The sequence below is a fragment of the Carcharodon carcharias genome, chromosome 2 (assembly GCF_017639515.1).
Source record: "Carcharodon carcharias isolate sCarCar2 chromosome 2, sCarCar2.pri, whole genome shotgun sequence".
NCBI classification, from domain to species: Eukaryota; Metazoa; Chordata; class Chondrichthyes; order Lamniformes; family Lamnidae; genus Carcharodon; species Carcharodon carcharias.
This window is the reverse complement of record NC_054468.1, coordinates 158,900,357-158,917,386: the sequence shown is the minus strand read 5'-3', so window position 1 is coordinate 158,917,386 and position 17,030 is coordinate 158,900,357. Positions and strand designations below refer to the sequence as shown.

The 17,030-nt window shown below is 42.6% G+C and overlaps 1 protein-coding gene across 6 annotated transcripts in view; it reads left to right on the top strand.

Annotated features, from left to right (window-relative positions):
* LOC121293889 (T-lymphoma invasion and metastasis-inducing protein 2-like) overlaps nt 1–17,030 on the top strand; it is a 385,212-nt gene that overhangs the window by 331,449 nt on the left and 36,733 nt on the right. For all 6 annotated transcript variants that reach the window (XM_041217341.1, XM_041217335.1, XM_041217350.1 and 3 more), the window contains 2 exons: nt 2,779–2,904; nt 16,290–16,398. In XM_041217341.1, the coding sequence (XP_041073275.1) occupies nt 2,779–2,904; nt 16,290–16,398 (235 nt within the window). The remainder of the gene's footprint in view (nt 1–2,778; nt 2,905–16,289; nt 16,399–17,030) is intronic.

The window sequence follows — 17,030 nt, the reverse complement described above, 5'->3', positions numbered from 1 at the left end:
TCAAATTATGTCATGCTTTTTGTTATTGTAAAGATGAACTCATACGTCATTCAAGCTTTTTGTATTATAATTGGAATTGATTCCATAGCTAAATACAGATAACCTGGCGGTTTGCTGGCTGGCAGGATGACATTGATATGACAAGTAAATTGGGTGAAGTCTTCAAAGCAAGTGCATTTCAGTTCAACATGTTAGCACTTTTATCATTACTTTATACCAGGCTTGTCCAACCTTTCTGGTTTTGTGGGGGGTGGGAGGGGCACATTTCAATTTTTTTCTCATTTGAGGAGCCGATTATCAAATTTTGGAAGGTAAGGTTTCATACGACATTAAACATCAATTTAAAAAATATTAACATCAAAGCAATAAATTTCAAAAAGGAGTAGTTACTAAAAATGCCCAGTAAAACCTTTTTTATGCTTTTCTGCTTAAGGAGCAGAGCTAGAGATAGAGACAGACTAGACCCCAGGGTCACTGGGAGGAGTGGTGACCTTGCGTTAGCTAAGGAGTGATATGGGCTCGAAATGTTGACTCTTTCTCTCTCCGCTGCTTCTGCCAGACCTGCTGTGTTTTTCAAGCTTTTTCTGTTTTTATCTCCGATTTCCAGCATCCACAATATTTTGTTTCTACCTTGGCTAAGAAGTTGGGTTTAACAAACACCAAATTCTCCTGACCTACTTTGTGGATAGGTTTTTTGGGGAGGGAGGGCAAGTAAGGCATAGTGTGTGTTTCCGACTCACTCCAAGTCTCGGGGTTCTCAGTCTCACACAAAATCACACCTCTCTCTCTCTTGCTCACACACCACACACTCACTCACACACACACACACGTGCACACAAAGAGACTCACTCACACACGCGCTGGCTCTCATGGAGAGGCTCTCCCATGCATAGGCTCCTTCATGTGCAGGCTCTCTCACACACAGGTGTACACTCAGACTCGCACACGTGCACGTGTTCTCAGATACATGCACACATATGTTCTCTCTCTCCTCTCTCACACACAGACACACGTACTTTGACACACGTTCTCTCGTGCACACACACAGACTCCCTTACACACAGACTCTCTCTCAAATTCTCTCTCACTCACTCTCGCGCTCTTGCGCATGCACACACTCCCCATGAAATTTGGACATTACTTCAGGAGGTGATGGCCAGGCCCTCTTCTCATTTGACAGGCCTACCCAACCTCCAGCCACTCCCACAGCTACTCGGCTTCCGCCAGCTCCATAGGCCGTGCCGGCCTCCACCCAATTGCCAGACACTTCTTGCCACCTTGTTTAGCGCTCTGCTCCTGCACCCTTGGTTGCTCCCTTTGCACTCTGCTTTTCCTTGTGGCCTTTCCGCTCGCACCGCCATCTTGGTCTGATGCTCCTTCAGCCAGCACCTGCACAGACAGCCAAGAGACAGTATGCACTCTGAAAATAAAGGAGCAGCCACTCGGTTCACACTACTTGCTGCTTGTCCAATCAGAGACTTATTCTTTCCCAAATTTGCTGCTAGTAGGGTCATTCACAAAAGTGAGAGAGAATCGGTCTCTGATTGGAGGAACAGGTCCTTGCAAATCTTTCATTCAACTTATTTGTAATTTGCACGGTGAATCCACGGGCCAGATACATAGACTTCGGGGGCCAGGGGTTGGACAAGACAGCTTTATACTATTGCTTTTCATGCTAAATTTTAACTACAGATCAAAAATCTTAAATGAAACTATATGAAAACCTGATTGATTTGATAACAACTCCTCAGGTATTGCCGCCACCTCTTCCTGCATTAATGTAGAAGAGACTGTGAGGTCGACCCAGAACGTTAAAGTGCCCTTTAACAGAATGGCCCCTTACCATTATTGAGGCTCAAATGAGATGCCTGGACCATAATGGTTGAAAGAAGTTGGCATTGGCAGCCGCTAAACCAACAAGATAAAACTTAGGGATTCTTATTTCTACAATTCTGTTGAAGCAAATAAATCATTCTTACCCATGAAATATGGATGTGATATCTCGAGTTGTCCCTAAAGCTAATTTTTTAAACCAATGCATCACTATGGCGTTATGATTTCAACCTTATTTATATCCCAGTAACATTAAGGCATTTGGCTTTTTTTAGTATAGAAGTCCAGATTAAAATTTACAATGAAAATTTTAATAGTGCTGTTCATAGTGAGGTCCAGTGTCTCAATCCCATTACTTAGTTTTCGGTCTGTTATCTTGGTTGCAAATATATTTTTGTTTTTAATTTTTTGTTTGCTATTACAGCCACAAGCTAAAATCTGCTGTTGATCTGAAGTTAAATTCAAGCCTCTTATTTAACCTTGATGAAGAGTAGGCTCTTTGTAAATGCAAGTAGGCTCTTTCCACTTAGATTAGGAGAGATAAACACGAGAGAACATGGCTTTAGGGTGAAAGGGGAAAGGTTTAGGGGGAACATTAGGGGGAACTTATTCACTCAGAGTGGCAAGAGTGTGGAACGAGTTGCCATCTGACGTGGTAAATGCGGGCTCACTCTTAAGTTTTAAAAATAAATTGGATAGATACATGGATGGGAGAGGTCTGGAGGGTTATGGACTGGGTGCAGGTCAGTGGGATTAGCGGAATAATATTTCGGCACAGACTAGAAGGGCCAAATGGCCTGTTTTCTGTGCTGTAGTGTTCTATGGTTCTATATACCCTGCAACTGGATTTGTGGCTCCTGTGCCCAAGATGCACAGACAGATGATAGTAATGAGTTTCTTCATTGAACAGAATACTAGACTTCTTCCATTTCCATGTTCTTGCAGATGGAGTCGTTGTTTGGGAGCCTGCCAGAAATGCTCCAATTTCAGAAGATGTTTTTGCAGACACTTGATGATGGGATTGCCTTATCACCTGATTTCAGCAAGCTGGAAACTCCATCCCAATTTAAAGTAAGTGAACAATCTATGTGCAGGATCAGGAAAAAATCAGAAAGTGAGCTGTAATGTACACCTGCAACACCAAGATAGAACGAATGATGAGTAGTTGATCTATATGTTTTATAATAAGTTTAAATGAATTCAGGGCTTATATTTGGGGATAAAAACAAAAAGATAAGAACAAAAAACTGCGGATGCTGGAAATCCAAAACAAAAAATAAAAAATACCTGGAAAAACTCAGCATGAGGACTCGAAATGTCAACTGTGTTCTTGTCTGTCGATGCTGCCAGACCTGCTGAGTTCTTCCAGGTATTTTTTATTTTATATTTGGGGAACTCTTCCAAGTAAGGCCTAAAAATGCATTGAGTTACAATATCTAGTCTGCTTGCATATAAATTGTTCATGTTTACTACAGTCTTTACATGATATGTGCACCAATAGTGATATATTTTTGTTCAAGTTTTAGTATAAAGTAGCCCCATTGCACTCTGATTTGATCCAACCAGACCACTTTAGGAACAGACTTTTTCTAGCTCTAGTGTTGTGCCTGGGGTCTACGCAGAACCCTGCAATCATTACTTGCACTGAATTTGCCTTTTTACTGACTGAAATAAGTCTAATCCCTCACTCAAGTCAGTCCATAGATAATAAGCTGCCAGCTGAAATAGACCATGTACGCTGAGTAGTCCAATTTCCTGAAACCTGGAGTGGCAGTGCTCACATTCAGAAAATATTTCCAATGACTGAGTGGTACTACTATGAAATTCAGAGGAAACTAGAACAATTCTTGATGTGAACATCACAGTTCAATTGCATTGGCCTGAGTGAGGGAATATATTTTAAACTCATTCATGGTACATGGGCATCACAGACAAGGCCAACATTTATTGCCCATCCCAATTGCCCTTCAAATTGCTTCAAGTCCATTTGGTGTAGGTACACCAACAGTGTACCTTAGGTTAGGGAGTGAGCTCCAGAATTTTCACCCAGTGACGGTGAGGAAACAATGAAATGCTTCCAAATCAGGATGATGTGTGACTTGGAGGGGAACTTGCAGGTGCTAGTGTTCTGATGCACTTGCTGCCTTGTCCTCCTAGGTGGTAGAGGTCAGATTTGGGAGGGACTAATTAAGAAGCCTTGCAGTGCATTTTGTAGATGGTGTACACTGCAGCCACACTGAGCCAGTGGTAATGGACATAAATGTTTAAGGTGGTGGATGGCGTGCCAGTCAAGTGGGCTGCTTTGTCCTGGATGGTGTCGAGCTCCTTGAGTGTTGTTAGAGCTGCACTCGACCAGGCAAGTGGAGAGTATTCTCTATCATATTCCTGACTTGTACCTTGTAGATAGTGGAAAGGCTTTGGGGATTGAGAAGGTGAATTACTTGCGGCAGGATACACAGCCTCTGACCTGCTCTTGTAGCCAGAGTATTTATAAGGCTACTCCAGTTCAGTTTCTGGTCAATTTTAATCCCCAGGATGTTGATAGTGGGAGATTCAGTGATGGTAACGTCATTGAACCTCAAGGGGTTAGATTCTCTCTTGTTGGAGATGGCATTTGTGTGGCGTGAATGTTACTTGCCACTTGTCAGCCCAAGTCTGGATATTGACCAGGTCTTGCTGCATTTGAACGTAGACTGCTGCAGTATCTGAGGAGTTGTGAATGGTGTTGAACATTGTGCAATCATCAGTAAACATTCCCACTTCTGACCTTATGATGGAAGGATGGTCATTGATGAAGCAGCTGAAGATGGTTGGGCCTAGGACACTACCCTGAGGAACTCCTGACCTCCAACAACCACAACCATCTTTGCTTGTTCTAGATGTGACTCCAACCAGTGGAGACTTTTCCCCCTTTATCCCATTGACTCCAGTTTTGCCAAGGCTCCTTGATGCCATACTCAGTCAAATGCAGCCTTGATTTCAAGGGCCGTTACTCTCACCTCATCTCAGGAGTTCAGCTCTTTTGTCCATGTTTGTAATGGGGTTAGGAGCTGAGTGGCCCTGGCGGAACCCAAACTGGGCGTCAATGAGCAGTTTATTGCTAAGCAAGTGCTGCTTAAGAGCTGATGATCGAGAGTAGACTGATGGGGTGGTAATTAGCCGGGTTGGATTTGTCCTGCTTTTTGTGTACAGGACATACCTGGGCAATTTTCCGCATAGCTGGGTAGATGCCAATGTTGTAGCTGTACTGGAACAGCTTAGGTAGGGGCACGGCAAGTTCTGGAGCACAAGTCTTCAGCACTATTGCTGGAATATTGTCAGGCCTTTGCAGTATCCAGTGCCTTCAGCCATTTCTTGATAACACACGTGAATTGAATTCGCTGAAGTCTGGCATCTGTGATACTGGGGACCTGCAGAGGAGGCCGAGATGGATCACCCACTGGATACTTCTGCTGAAGATTGTAGCAAATGCTTCAGCCTTATCTATTGCACTGATGTGCATGAGGATGGGGATATTTGTGGAGCCACCTCCTTCAGTGAGTTATTTAATTGTCCACCACCATTCACGAATTGATGTGGCAGGACTGCAGATCTCAGATTTGATCTGTTGGCTGTGGGATCACTTAGCTCTGTCTATTACTTGCTGCTTATGCTGTTTGGTATGCAATTAATCCTATGTTATAGCTTCACTAGGTTGACACCTCATTTTACGTATGCCTGGTGGTGCTCCTAGCATGCCCTCCTGTGCTCTTCTTTGAACCAGGGTTGATCCCCTGGCTCGATGGTAATGGTAGGGTGGGGGAATATGTCGGGCCATGGAGTTAGATTGTGTTTGAGTACAATTCTGCTGCTGCTGATGGCCTACAGTGCCTCGTGGATGCCCAGTCTCGAGTTGCTAGATCTGTTTGAAGTCTACCCCATTTAGCACGATGGTAGTGCCACACAACACGATGGAGGGTATCATCAATGTGAAGGTGGGACATTCTCCACAGCGGTGATCACACTGGGCAGGCAGGTTGATGAGGATGAGGTCAAGTATGATTTTCCCTTTTATTGGTTCCCTCACCACCTGCCACAGACCCAGTCTAGCAACTATGTCCTTTAGGACTTGACCAGCTCAGTCAGTAGTGATGCTAACGAGCCACTCTTGGTGATGGCATTGAAGTCCCCCACCCAGAGTACATTCTACACCCTTGCCACCCTTAGTGTTTCCATCAAGTGGTATTCAACATGAAGGAGCACTGATTCATCAGCTAAGGAGGGCGGTACATGTTAATCAGCAGGTTTCCTTGCTCATTTTTGATCTTTTGCCATGAGACTTCATGGGGTCCAGAGTCGATGTTGAGAACTCCCAGGGCAACTCCCTCCTGACTGTGTCCAACTGTGCCACCAGCTCTGCTGGATCTGTCCTGCCAGTGGGACAGGACATACCCAGGGATGGTGATGGTGTTGGCTGGGACATTTTCTGTAAGGTATGATTCCATGAGGATGACTATGTCAGGCTGTTGCTTGACTAGTCTGTGAGACAGCTTCCCAATTTTGGTACTAACCCCTAGATGTTAGTAAGGAGGGCTTTGCAGGGTCGACAGGGCTGAGTTTGCCGCTGTCTTTTCCAGTGCCCAGGTCAATGACAGGTGGTCCATCCTGTTCCATTCCTTTTTTGAGACTTTGTCGCGGTTTTATACAACTGAGTGGCTTGCTAGGTCATTTCAGATTGTAGCGATGTCCTGGAGTTGAGATGATTGGTCTGCAACAACCACAATATTCTTCTTTTCTACTGAGTATGACTCTAACCAAGAAAGAGTTTCCCCCACCCCCCCATCCCGGTCCCAGTGACTTCAATTTTACTAGTTCTGGAGCAGCAGTCTTCAGTACAGCAGTCAACACGTTGCCGAAACCCATTGCCTTTTCTGTATCCAGTGCACTCTGTTATTTCTTGATATCACTTTGGCTGAAGACTGGCCCTTGTGATGGTGGGGACCTCAGGAGTAGGCTAAGACTGAGGATTGTTACTAATGCTTTCGCCTTGTCTTTTGCAGTGACATACTGGGCTCCACTATCATTGAGGGTGCAGAATATTCTGCAGGGGAAAGCCCTACAGAAGTTGTGCTACATGTCAGTACCAATGACATAACGAGGGGCAGGTACTGACTTCCTGCAGTCAGATTTTGAGGAGCTAGGGAGGAGATTAAAAAGTAGGCTCTTGAAGGTAGCAACCTCTGGATTGCTCCTAGTGCCAAACACCAGCAAGAGTAGAAATAGGAAGATAGGGATGATCATGGCTTTGAGGCATGGTACAGGAGGGAAGTCTTCAGAATCTTAGAGCATTGAGGCCAATTCTAGGGTAGGAGACACCTACTTAAAAGGGACAGATTCCACCTTAACAGGATTGGGAACAATGGCCTCACTGGGAGTTTCACTAGCGTGGTTGGGGAGGATTTAAACTGGCAGAAAGATGGGCACCAGAATATAAAAGTAGAAAGGAGAAATGAAGTGCACAAAGTGAGAGTGTTGGATAAGGATGTTGTACCATATCAGACAGGAGCAGATGAAGAAAGACCACGAGGAATACAAGGACAGATTTAGAATGTGTGTATGTGAATGCACAAAGTATGGTAAGCAAGGTTGGTGAGCCACAAGCACAAATAGCCACGTAGGAATATGATGCAGTGATAAATCAGAAACATGGCTTAAAAATAGTGAGGAATGAATATTTAATATTCAAGGATACAACATATTCAGAAAAGATAAGGAAGGGGAAAAGGGAGGTGGAGTATCAGTATTGTTTAGGGAAGACATTTTAGTGTTGGAAAAAGTGGATGCCCTTGAGGGGGCAAAGAGAGAACTCATTTGGTTAGAGTTGAGAAGCAAAAAGGGTATGATCATACTACAGGGGTATTCTATAGCCTCCAAATAGTGAAACCGAGATAGTGGAGCGAATCTGCAGCAAAATCTCAGAAGTGTGCAAGAGCTGTAAGAGTGATGATCTTGGGGGACTTTAATTACCCAAATATTGATTGGCATAAGGTTAAGAGTAAAGGGAAAGGAGGAGAAAGGAATTTAAGAAATCTGTTCAGAAAAACTTCTTGGCCAGTATGTTCTCTGTCCAACAAGTCGGAAAGGCAAGAGGTTCAAAGCCAGGGGTCCTTGGATGAAGAGGGAGTTAGGGAATATGACAAAACAAAAAAAAAGTGTATGATCCATGGCAGGTGAATTTCTCAAGTGAGAACCAAATTAAATACAATAAGTTGAGAGGGAAAGTGAAGAGGAAAATAAAACTGGCAAAGAGGGAATATGAGAATAGAATAGCAGTTAACATAGAAGGGAAGGCAAAGATCTTCTACCAGCATGTAAATTAAAGTGGGTAGTAAGAGGTGTGGGTGAGGCCTATTATGGACAAAGAGGATGATATATACTTAGAGGCACAGAGCAAGGCCAGACCTCTTAATGAGTACTTTATATCAGTGCTTACTAAGGAAGGAGGTGCTGACAAAATATTGGTAGAAATGGAGATAGTAGAGGTAATGAATGATGTGAAAATTGATCGACAGGGTTTTACTGGAAAGCCTGGCTATGCTTAGTTTGGATAAGTCATCAGATCTGGATGGCTTCCATCCCAGGTTGCTCAATGAAGTGGGGGTGGAGATAGCGGAATGGCTCCCCATATTTCTTAGATACAGGGAAGGTGCCAGAGGATTGGACAGTGGCAAATGTATCCTGGATGGTATTGAGCTCCTTGAGTGTTGCTGGAGCTAGACCTACCCAGGTAAATGGAGAGTATTCGATTACACTCCCGACTTGTGCTATAAAGATGGTGAACAGGCTTTGCGGACTCAGGAGGTGAATTGCTTGTCGCAGAATTCCCAGCCTCTGACCTGCTGTTGTAGCTACAATGTTTATGTGGCTGGTCCAGTTCAGTTTCTGGTCTACAGTGACCCCCAAGGTAGAATCATAGAATCATTACAGCACAGCAGAAGGCCATTCAGCCCATCATGTCCAAGCTGGCTCTCCTAAGGAGCAATTCACATAATGCTACCCACCTGCCCTCTCCCCACGTTCTAGTACATTCCTCCTCCTTAGATATTTAGAAAACCTATGCTGACTGTCCTTGATTACTCCATGTCTTTCTAACTAACCACTTAACTTGTCTCTCAGAATTGATTCCAGTCATTTGTCTACTACCGGGGATAAACTGAGTGACCTGTAATTAGTTGGTCTAGCTCTTGCTTTTAAAATGAAGATACAACGTTAGCAGTCCTACAATCCTCCAGCACCATACCTGCATCCAGTGAGGATTGAAAAATAATGGTCAGAGCATCCAATGTTTCCTCTCTGACTGCTTGTTGATGATGGGGGATTCAGAAATGGTGTTGCTGTTGAATGTCAAGGGAAAATGGATAGATTTCTCCTGTTGGAGATGCTTATTGCCTGGCATTTATGTGGCGTGAATATTATTTTTCACTTATCAGCTCAAGCCTGTACAGGCTTTGCTAGATGCGGGTGCAAACTGTTTCAGCATCTGAGAAGTCTCGAATGGTACTGATCATTGTTAAACATCAGCAAACATCCTTCTCCTGACTCTATGATGAAAGGTAGGTCATTTATGAAGCGGCTGAAGATGGTTGTGCCTAGGACTCTTGCCTGAGAAACTCCTGAGCAATGTCCTGAGACTGAGATAATTGGCCTCCAACTGCCACATCAGTCTTCCTTTGTGTTAGATATGAGTCCAGCCAGTGGAGAGTTTTCCTCCCAATTCCCATTGACCTCAGTTTTTCTCGGGATCCTTGATGCCACACTTTGTCCAAGATAGGGATATTTGTCCTTGCCTTGATGTCAAGGGCAGTCACTCTCACCTCTCCTCTGGAATTCAGCTCTTTACAACCTTGGTCCAAACATGGACCAATGAGGTCTGGAGCCAAGTGGCCCTGGTAAAACCAAAACTGAGCATCAGTGAGCAGGTTATTACTGTGTGAGTGTCTCTTGATAACACTACTGATAACAGCCTCCATCACTTTACTGATGATTGAGAGTAGACTGAGGGACGATAATTGGCTGGATTAGATTTGTCCTGCTTTTTGTGGATAGAACGTACCTGGGCAACTTTCCACATTGCAGGTAGATGCCAGTGCTGTAGCTGCACTGGAACAGCATGACCAGGGGAATGACTAGTTCTGAAGCACGAGCCTTCAGCAGTCCAGTCAGGAGGTTATCAGAGCCCGTAGCCTTTGCTGTATCCAGTGCCTTGAGCCACTTCTTAATATCACGTGGAGTGAATCGAATAGACTGGCATCTGTAATGGCAGGAACCTCAGGAGGAGGTAGACTTTAATCATCCATTATACATCCTGGCTGAAGAAGTATCCAATGCATCTGGCTTGCCTTTTGCACTGATGTGCTGGGCTCTCCCATCATTGAGGATAGGAATATTTGTGGAACCTTCTCCTCAGGATAATTGTTTAATTGTTTATCACCATTCACAACCAGTAATGGCAGGACTGAGGTGATATGATCTGTTGATTGTGGGATCGATTTGCTCTTGAAAAGTTTGAATTAATTAAAGAGGGCCAGCATGGATTTGCAGAAGGAAAATCATGTTGGACTAATTAATTTTTTGATGCAGTAACAGAGAAGGTTGAGAAAGGGCATGCAATGGACGTTATCTTTTTGGATTTTAAGAAGGCATTTGACAAATGACCACTAAGAAGGCTGGTTGACAGAATTGAGGGAATAAGAGAGTCTGTGTCAGCTTGGATTTTAAAAATGGCTTGAGGATAGAAAACAGAGTTGTAGTTCATGGCTGTTTCAGACTGAGGATAATGGACAGTGGAGTTCTCCAAGGGTCAATGCTAGGACCACTGTGATTTGGACATTAGAATAGAGTGTAAAATTTCAAAATTTGCTGGTGATACCAAAGTAGGTGGCTTCCATTCCATTCAGTCACCACCAACTCCCTCCCCCACCTTTTCAGGACACGGCACTCCAAGAAGGATGGAAAGGCTTTGAAGAGGGTAGTGAGGTCTACTAGATTAATGCCCAAGGATGAGGGATTTTGCCCTAGTGTCTCCTTGCCTGGTTCAGTGTCAAATTTTTTTAAATATCACCCCTGTGAAACACCTTGAGAGTGAAATGTGTCATGAAGATGTGCTTTATGCTAAATAATGATTTTAATCCACTGGCTGGAAATCTGAATTGAAATTTTAAAACCACTGATACTGAACTGATTTGAATTCACAGCCCAACGTGGCTAACTCCAATTTGCATTACTATACATTCCACATTCCAATTCATTGGAGTGGATTCATTCTGTCTGCAAAACCCATCAAAGACGATGACTGCAGGGAAGTGCGAAGGGCTCACATCTCCTGTCTCATTAGCAAGGCATCTATGACAATCACCTGAGGGTATTCAACTGTTGGAGATGGGCTGTTAGACTAATCACTTGGCCAATGGGATTCTGACTAAGTAAGTTTCCAGACATGAACTAATCAAGTCATCTTTGGAATACATGGCCAATAATTTTTTGAATCCCCCTGGCAGCTGGAGAAGGAAGGTCACATAACAAGCCAACCCTTCGAATGTTTTAAGCACATATTTTCTCAGCCGAACTGAGGACAAGCAGCTTGGGAAGAAGACATAATGGGGTCCTTCCTGCCTCTCTCTTTCTCCAGCCTCACCTAGTAAGCTTCAAGCTCTGTTTCCTGACTGTGATTATCTAGGGACTCCCTGCTGCAGACAGAGATGTCTTTAAAAAATCTAAACCACCACTGCCATCCCTCAAGGAAAAAACAACTCAATCATCTACATGTTTAAATCAGAAGCATTTACACCATCAGATTCAGCCTAAAGCTAGGTGAGTCACCAAACTACAGACCTTTTACTTTTTTACGGACTCTAATTTGGCCAACCTATCCTTTCCCACTTTGTAAGCTGTATTTGTCTGTTTATGAACTTCAAATTTGTGTGTGTGAGAAAGTCGGTGTGTATTTTTTTACTAAACTCAAGAAACCACAAACTTTTTTAAATGATCATAGTGTGTAAACAGTTAAGCACTAACTGAATTCGCAAGCAACTGTTATGACCACAGCCGGTGCTAATTACTGCACAAACCAAATCCCAGAGGGAAACTTGGCTTATGAGCTGTAACCTTTCTTTTGTATTCTGAAAACGAGAAGATGATGTACCAATCTCAGCTGTAAGAGGTCCAGTAACACTTTTGTGGGATTTTAAAATTTAAAAATGAAAATTTTATTAACAAGAATTTAAAAAAAACTTAAGCACACACAGATTACAGTTACACAATTAAGGTTAGTCTTACAAAACATTCCCCAAACAGAATCTCTACTTGGTCAGACCATAAGTGCACACCACCAGGCAACATTCCCTTATAGATTTTAATTATAGAAAAATCCAGTAATATTACACAAGGCAAACTGCTGTAGCTTCAATAAAGGCATACCACATGACCTCTAGCCTCATCCACTCTGTGGTGGAATCCAACTTCAGAATAAAATTGCTTGTTGCAGTCCAAGACTTTTCTGGCTTGACTGGATGGTTGATTCAAACTGCATCCTCTCCCAACCCAGATCTCAACAGCTCTAGCTATCTCTATAGCTCCAGCTCAACAACAACTCCAGCCATCTGCAATAACTCTAAAATACTTTTTTTCCCTTCATCTCCGGTTCCATTGTTCTCATACCTCCTTGAAACTCAAACCCTGCCAAATATAAAATCCTTTATGTTCCTATCTTGTCTTTCCTTTCAGGTCAAAAAAATATAATATCCTCCATTACTTCTTACCTATGGAACTCCTGCAAACATGTTTCTTGTTACCTCTGACTCCCTTTTGGTATTCAAACAATCTCTCAACTTATCTAAAAATGCAAATGTTAGATCTAACCTATTGACTTGTACCTCAAACTTAACACCTCTATCCTTTTCATGTATTAAATCCTCCAGACAGCCTGACTCCTATTAAACTTGTGTCCAGCGTAATTAAATTACACGCACACAAACACCCCGACACTCAACCTTCTTTACAGAATAACACAACATTCCCCAAAAATATTTTTAAAATAACATCCATTCTCACAATATCCTTTTCAAACAAAAAAATCTATTCTGGTCAAACGAGGAGAAGGAAAAAAGAGGGGCCATTCAACCCCTCTTCACCTAGTTGTAACATATTTTGGAGCAACTAAGAAAAGATGAAATTACTGTCCTTAGAGCAGATGAAGGTTATGGGAATATATAGTGCCTTTCACTGTAACACATCCCAGGGTGGTGCATAGGACTGTTGTCAAACAGGATTTGACAGCAAGCCACATGAAGACATTAGGGCAGGTGACCAAAAGCTTGGTCAAAGAGGTAGATTTTAAGGAGTATCTTAAAGGAGGAGGAAGCAAAGAAGAGGTGGAAAGGTTTAGGGAGGAAATTCCAGAGATTAGAGCATCAACGGCTGAAGACATGGCCACCAGTGGTGAAGAAATTAAAATTGGGGATGCGTAGGAGACCAGAATTGGAGATCTTGGAGATTTGTGGGGCTGGAAGAGGTTAGAAAGATTTGAAAGGGTGAGACTTTGGAGAGGTTTGACTACAAAGCTGAGAATTTTAAAACAAGCCAGAATGGTAGCAAGGGCGAGGGCCTGGAGAAGCTGGGATTGTTCTCCTGGAACAGAGAGCGGGTATTTGATAGAGGTGTTTAAATTCACAAACAGTTTTGGTAGAATAGATAAAGGTGAAACTGTTTCTATTAGTGGAAGGATTTGTAACCAGAGGACACCAATTGATGGCAATTGGCAAAGAAGCAGAGAGGGAGATGAGATTTTTTTTATGCGGTGAGTTGATATGACCTGGTTGCGTTGCCAATTGTGGTGGTGGAAACACACTCAATACAGTAATATGTTTCAAAATGAAATTGGATAAATACGCAAAGGAAAATAATGCAGGGCTATGAGGAAAGAGCAAGGAGTGGGACTAATTGGATAGCTCTGGCAAAGAGGGACATGATGTGCCAAATGGCCTCCTTCTGTCCTATTATAATATATCATGTATCACTTGGATACGTGGCAAATAGTGAGGATGATACCAGTGGCCTGAAACAGGACATGGATAGGTTAGCAGTATAGGCAGATGGAATTTAATACAGCCAAGTATGAGGTGATGTATTTTGGCAAAAGGAATAGTGAGAGGCAAGATAACCATAGAGCTCTAAAGTGTGAGCAGGAATGGAGGGACCTGAGGGGTTCATGTGTATGGATCTTTTGGAGGTGACAGGACAAATAGAGTAGTTAGCAAAGTATATGGGATCTTGGCTTTCATATACAACGGTATTGAGTGTAAAAGCAGGGAAGTTATAGCTCTGTTAGGCCTCAACCAGAGTATTTAGTCCAGTTCTGGTTACTGCACTTTAGGAAGAATCTGAAGGATCTTGAGAGGGTGCTAAGGAGATTGACAATAATGATTCTAGGGATGAGGGGTTTTAGCTACAAGGTCAGGCTGGAAAATCTGGGGTTCTTCTCTTTGGAGCAAAGGTGGTCAAGGGGAAATTTGATAGAGATGTACACGATTATGGTAGTTTCAAAGATGTTAGACAAAGAAAAGCTGTTCCTATTAGGACTATAGACACAGATTTAAGGTTTTGGGGAAAAGAATCAAAAGGCATGTGTGGAAGAACTTTTTTACGAAGCAAGTGGTGATGACTTAGACCTCATTGTCCATGATGGTGGTAGAAGCAGTGATAATGATTTCAAAAGCAAATTGGATGGGCACTTGAGGGAAATAAAATTGCAGGACTGGGGAAGGTGCAAGGGATTGGGACTGACTGGATTGCACTACGGTAAGCCGACATGGATGCAATGGGCCAAATATATTCTCCTGTGCCATAATGACTCTGTGGCTCTGTTAGAGAGAGGGCTTTGGGGCTGAGTGTGTCATGTCTGAATTCAATGTCTGGATAGATACTGCATGTCTGTCCAGTTTTACTCTTCATACATTTTCCATAGTAGTTTGGTACAACTGAGTGGTTTGCTAGGCCATTTCTGAGGACAGTTACATATGGATCAACTACATTGCTGTGTCTGCAGACACACAAGCCAGACAGAGCAAGGACAGTAGGTTTCCTTCCTTAATGGACATTTCCTCTTTAAGGGACATTAATGAACCAAATTAATTTTTATGGTAATCCTGTAGTTTCATGTTCCCCATTACTGATTAGACTTTGTTATTCCAGATTTATTTAACTAACTGAAGTCAAATTCCTCAGCCATTGTGGTGTAAGTTGAACTCATCTCTTAATCATTGCAAACCTCTGGATTATGAGTCCAGTACCATGACCACTATGCCACCTCACTGGCCTCGAAACTGTAGTAAAACAAGGCCGTAAAGCCAGTAAAACCCTCAAATTGTACAGCAAATTATGGCCCAATGAACAAAGTCCCAGAGAGCCGTGGGGATCTATGGAACTCTACCACAACAACAGTCAACACCTTCAAGAGGAGAGAGGGTGGAGTCTTTTCCATTTCCCACTAGCCATTCTTGTAGTCTCTTCCGGTTTTAATGCTGATCTATGGAGTGGTTTTGAATGATAAATTAGGACTTATTTAGAGTGCCCAAATATACATTTAGTACAGGAGTAGCAAAGTCTTGCTTCCATATATAGAACCTTGGTTAGATTGCATCTGGAACACTGTGTGCAGTTTTGGTCCCCTTACCATAGGAGGGATATTATTGCCATAGAGGGAGTACAACGAATATTCACTAGACTTGTTCCTGGAATGGCCGGACTGTCCTTTGAAGAGAGATTGGGGAAACTGGGCCTGTATTCTCTAGAGTGTCGAAGAATGAGAGGTGATCTGGTTGAAACCTACAAAATGCTTAAAGGGATAGACAGGGTAGATGCAGGTAAGATGTTTACCCTGGTTGGGCAGTCTAGAACCAGGGGACTCAATTTCAAAATAAGGGGAAGCCACTTAGGACTGACATGAGGAGAATTTTTGTGCTTGGAGGGTTGTGAACTTTTGGAATCCTCTACCCCAGAGGGTTGTGAAGCTCAGTCATTGAGTATGTTTAAAGTAGAGATTGACAGATTTCTAAATGCCAATGACATAAAGGGAAATGGGGACAATGTGGAAAAAAGGCATTGATTTGGATGATCAACCATGATCGTGTTGAATGGTTCAGCAGGCTCAATGGGCTAAATGGCCTACTCCTGTTCCTATATTCATATAACAGACAGAAAACTAGCTTTTCAGTCCATTAATCAGAGCTGCTTTTTTTTCTTCACCTCATAATGAAGAGAGCTGCCTTCTAAACCTTTGCGCCTCACAATCCCTTCAACCTATTTATACATGATGCATGTGTGTAGAATCAGTACAACAGGTACAGCTTCAGGCCTTTAGCTAAGCGAATGCTGACAGTGTATTCACATAGTATTGCATTTATTTGATGTGTCTATTTCAGAAACTGTTGTTTTCCCTGGGTGGTTCGTTCCTGTACTATGCTGACCATTTCAAACTCTATAGTGGTTTTTGTGCAAACCACAGAAAGGCCCAGAAAGTTTTGGAAAGAGGTAAGAAAGCATTAGGAGTAAAGATATTATTAGATCTCAATTAGATATTGAATTTGTATTTTTGTGCATGGCAAATGTGTTGTTTTACTCAATTTCATGATAGAATTGAGAATAGAAAATATTAAGTTAATGGTGCGCAATCTCTTTGTTGCTCTTATTTGGCCAGAAGTGGTAATTGACAGGTATAAAATTGGAACTGATTTCTGGCTGCATTATTGACTACAATCCCACTCACTGTTGCTTCCAGAATGCAAAGAAAACTGATTTGCTATCCCATTTTTCTGAGTAAATTGTTTGGCTGCAAAAGCAATAGAGAGGAAAAACAAACATCACATCATTCAATAATTGCCAATGATATGTCGCATGAAGTGCATTTATCAGTGAATCACTGGTATTGAACACCTGTCTGAAAGTCAGTTTCAATTATTGCTTTTCATTGGCACATTTCTTTTGTTTTGCTGATTAATATCTTTGGCAGAACTAAATGCAGAGTATTCTATTGACAGTGTAATTTTCAATTCCCTCAACACTTGAAGATTTGTCTTTATAGCCCAACTGCCTGCGGTACTAATATCTCACTGTGTTATCTTGTGAATCAAAAAGCTGATGGGAGACATTTCTTTTTAGGTTCG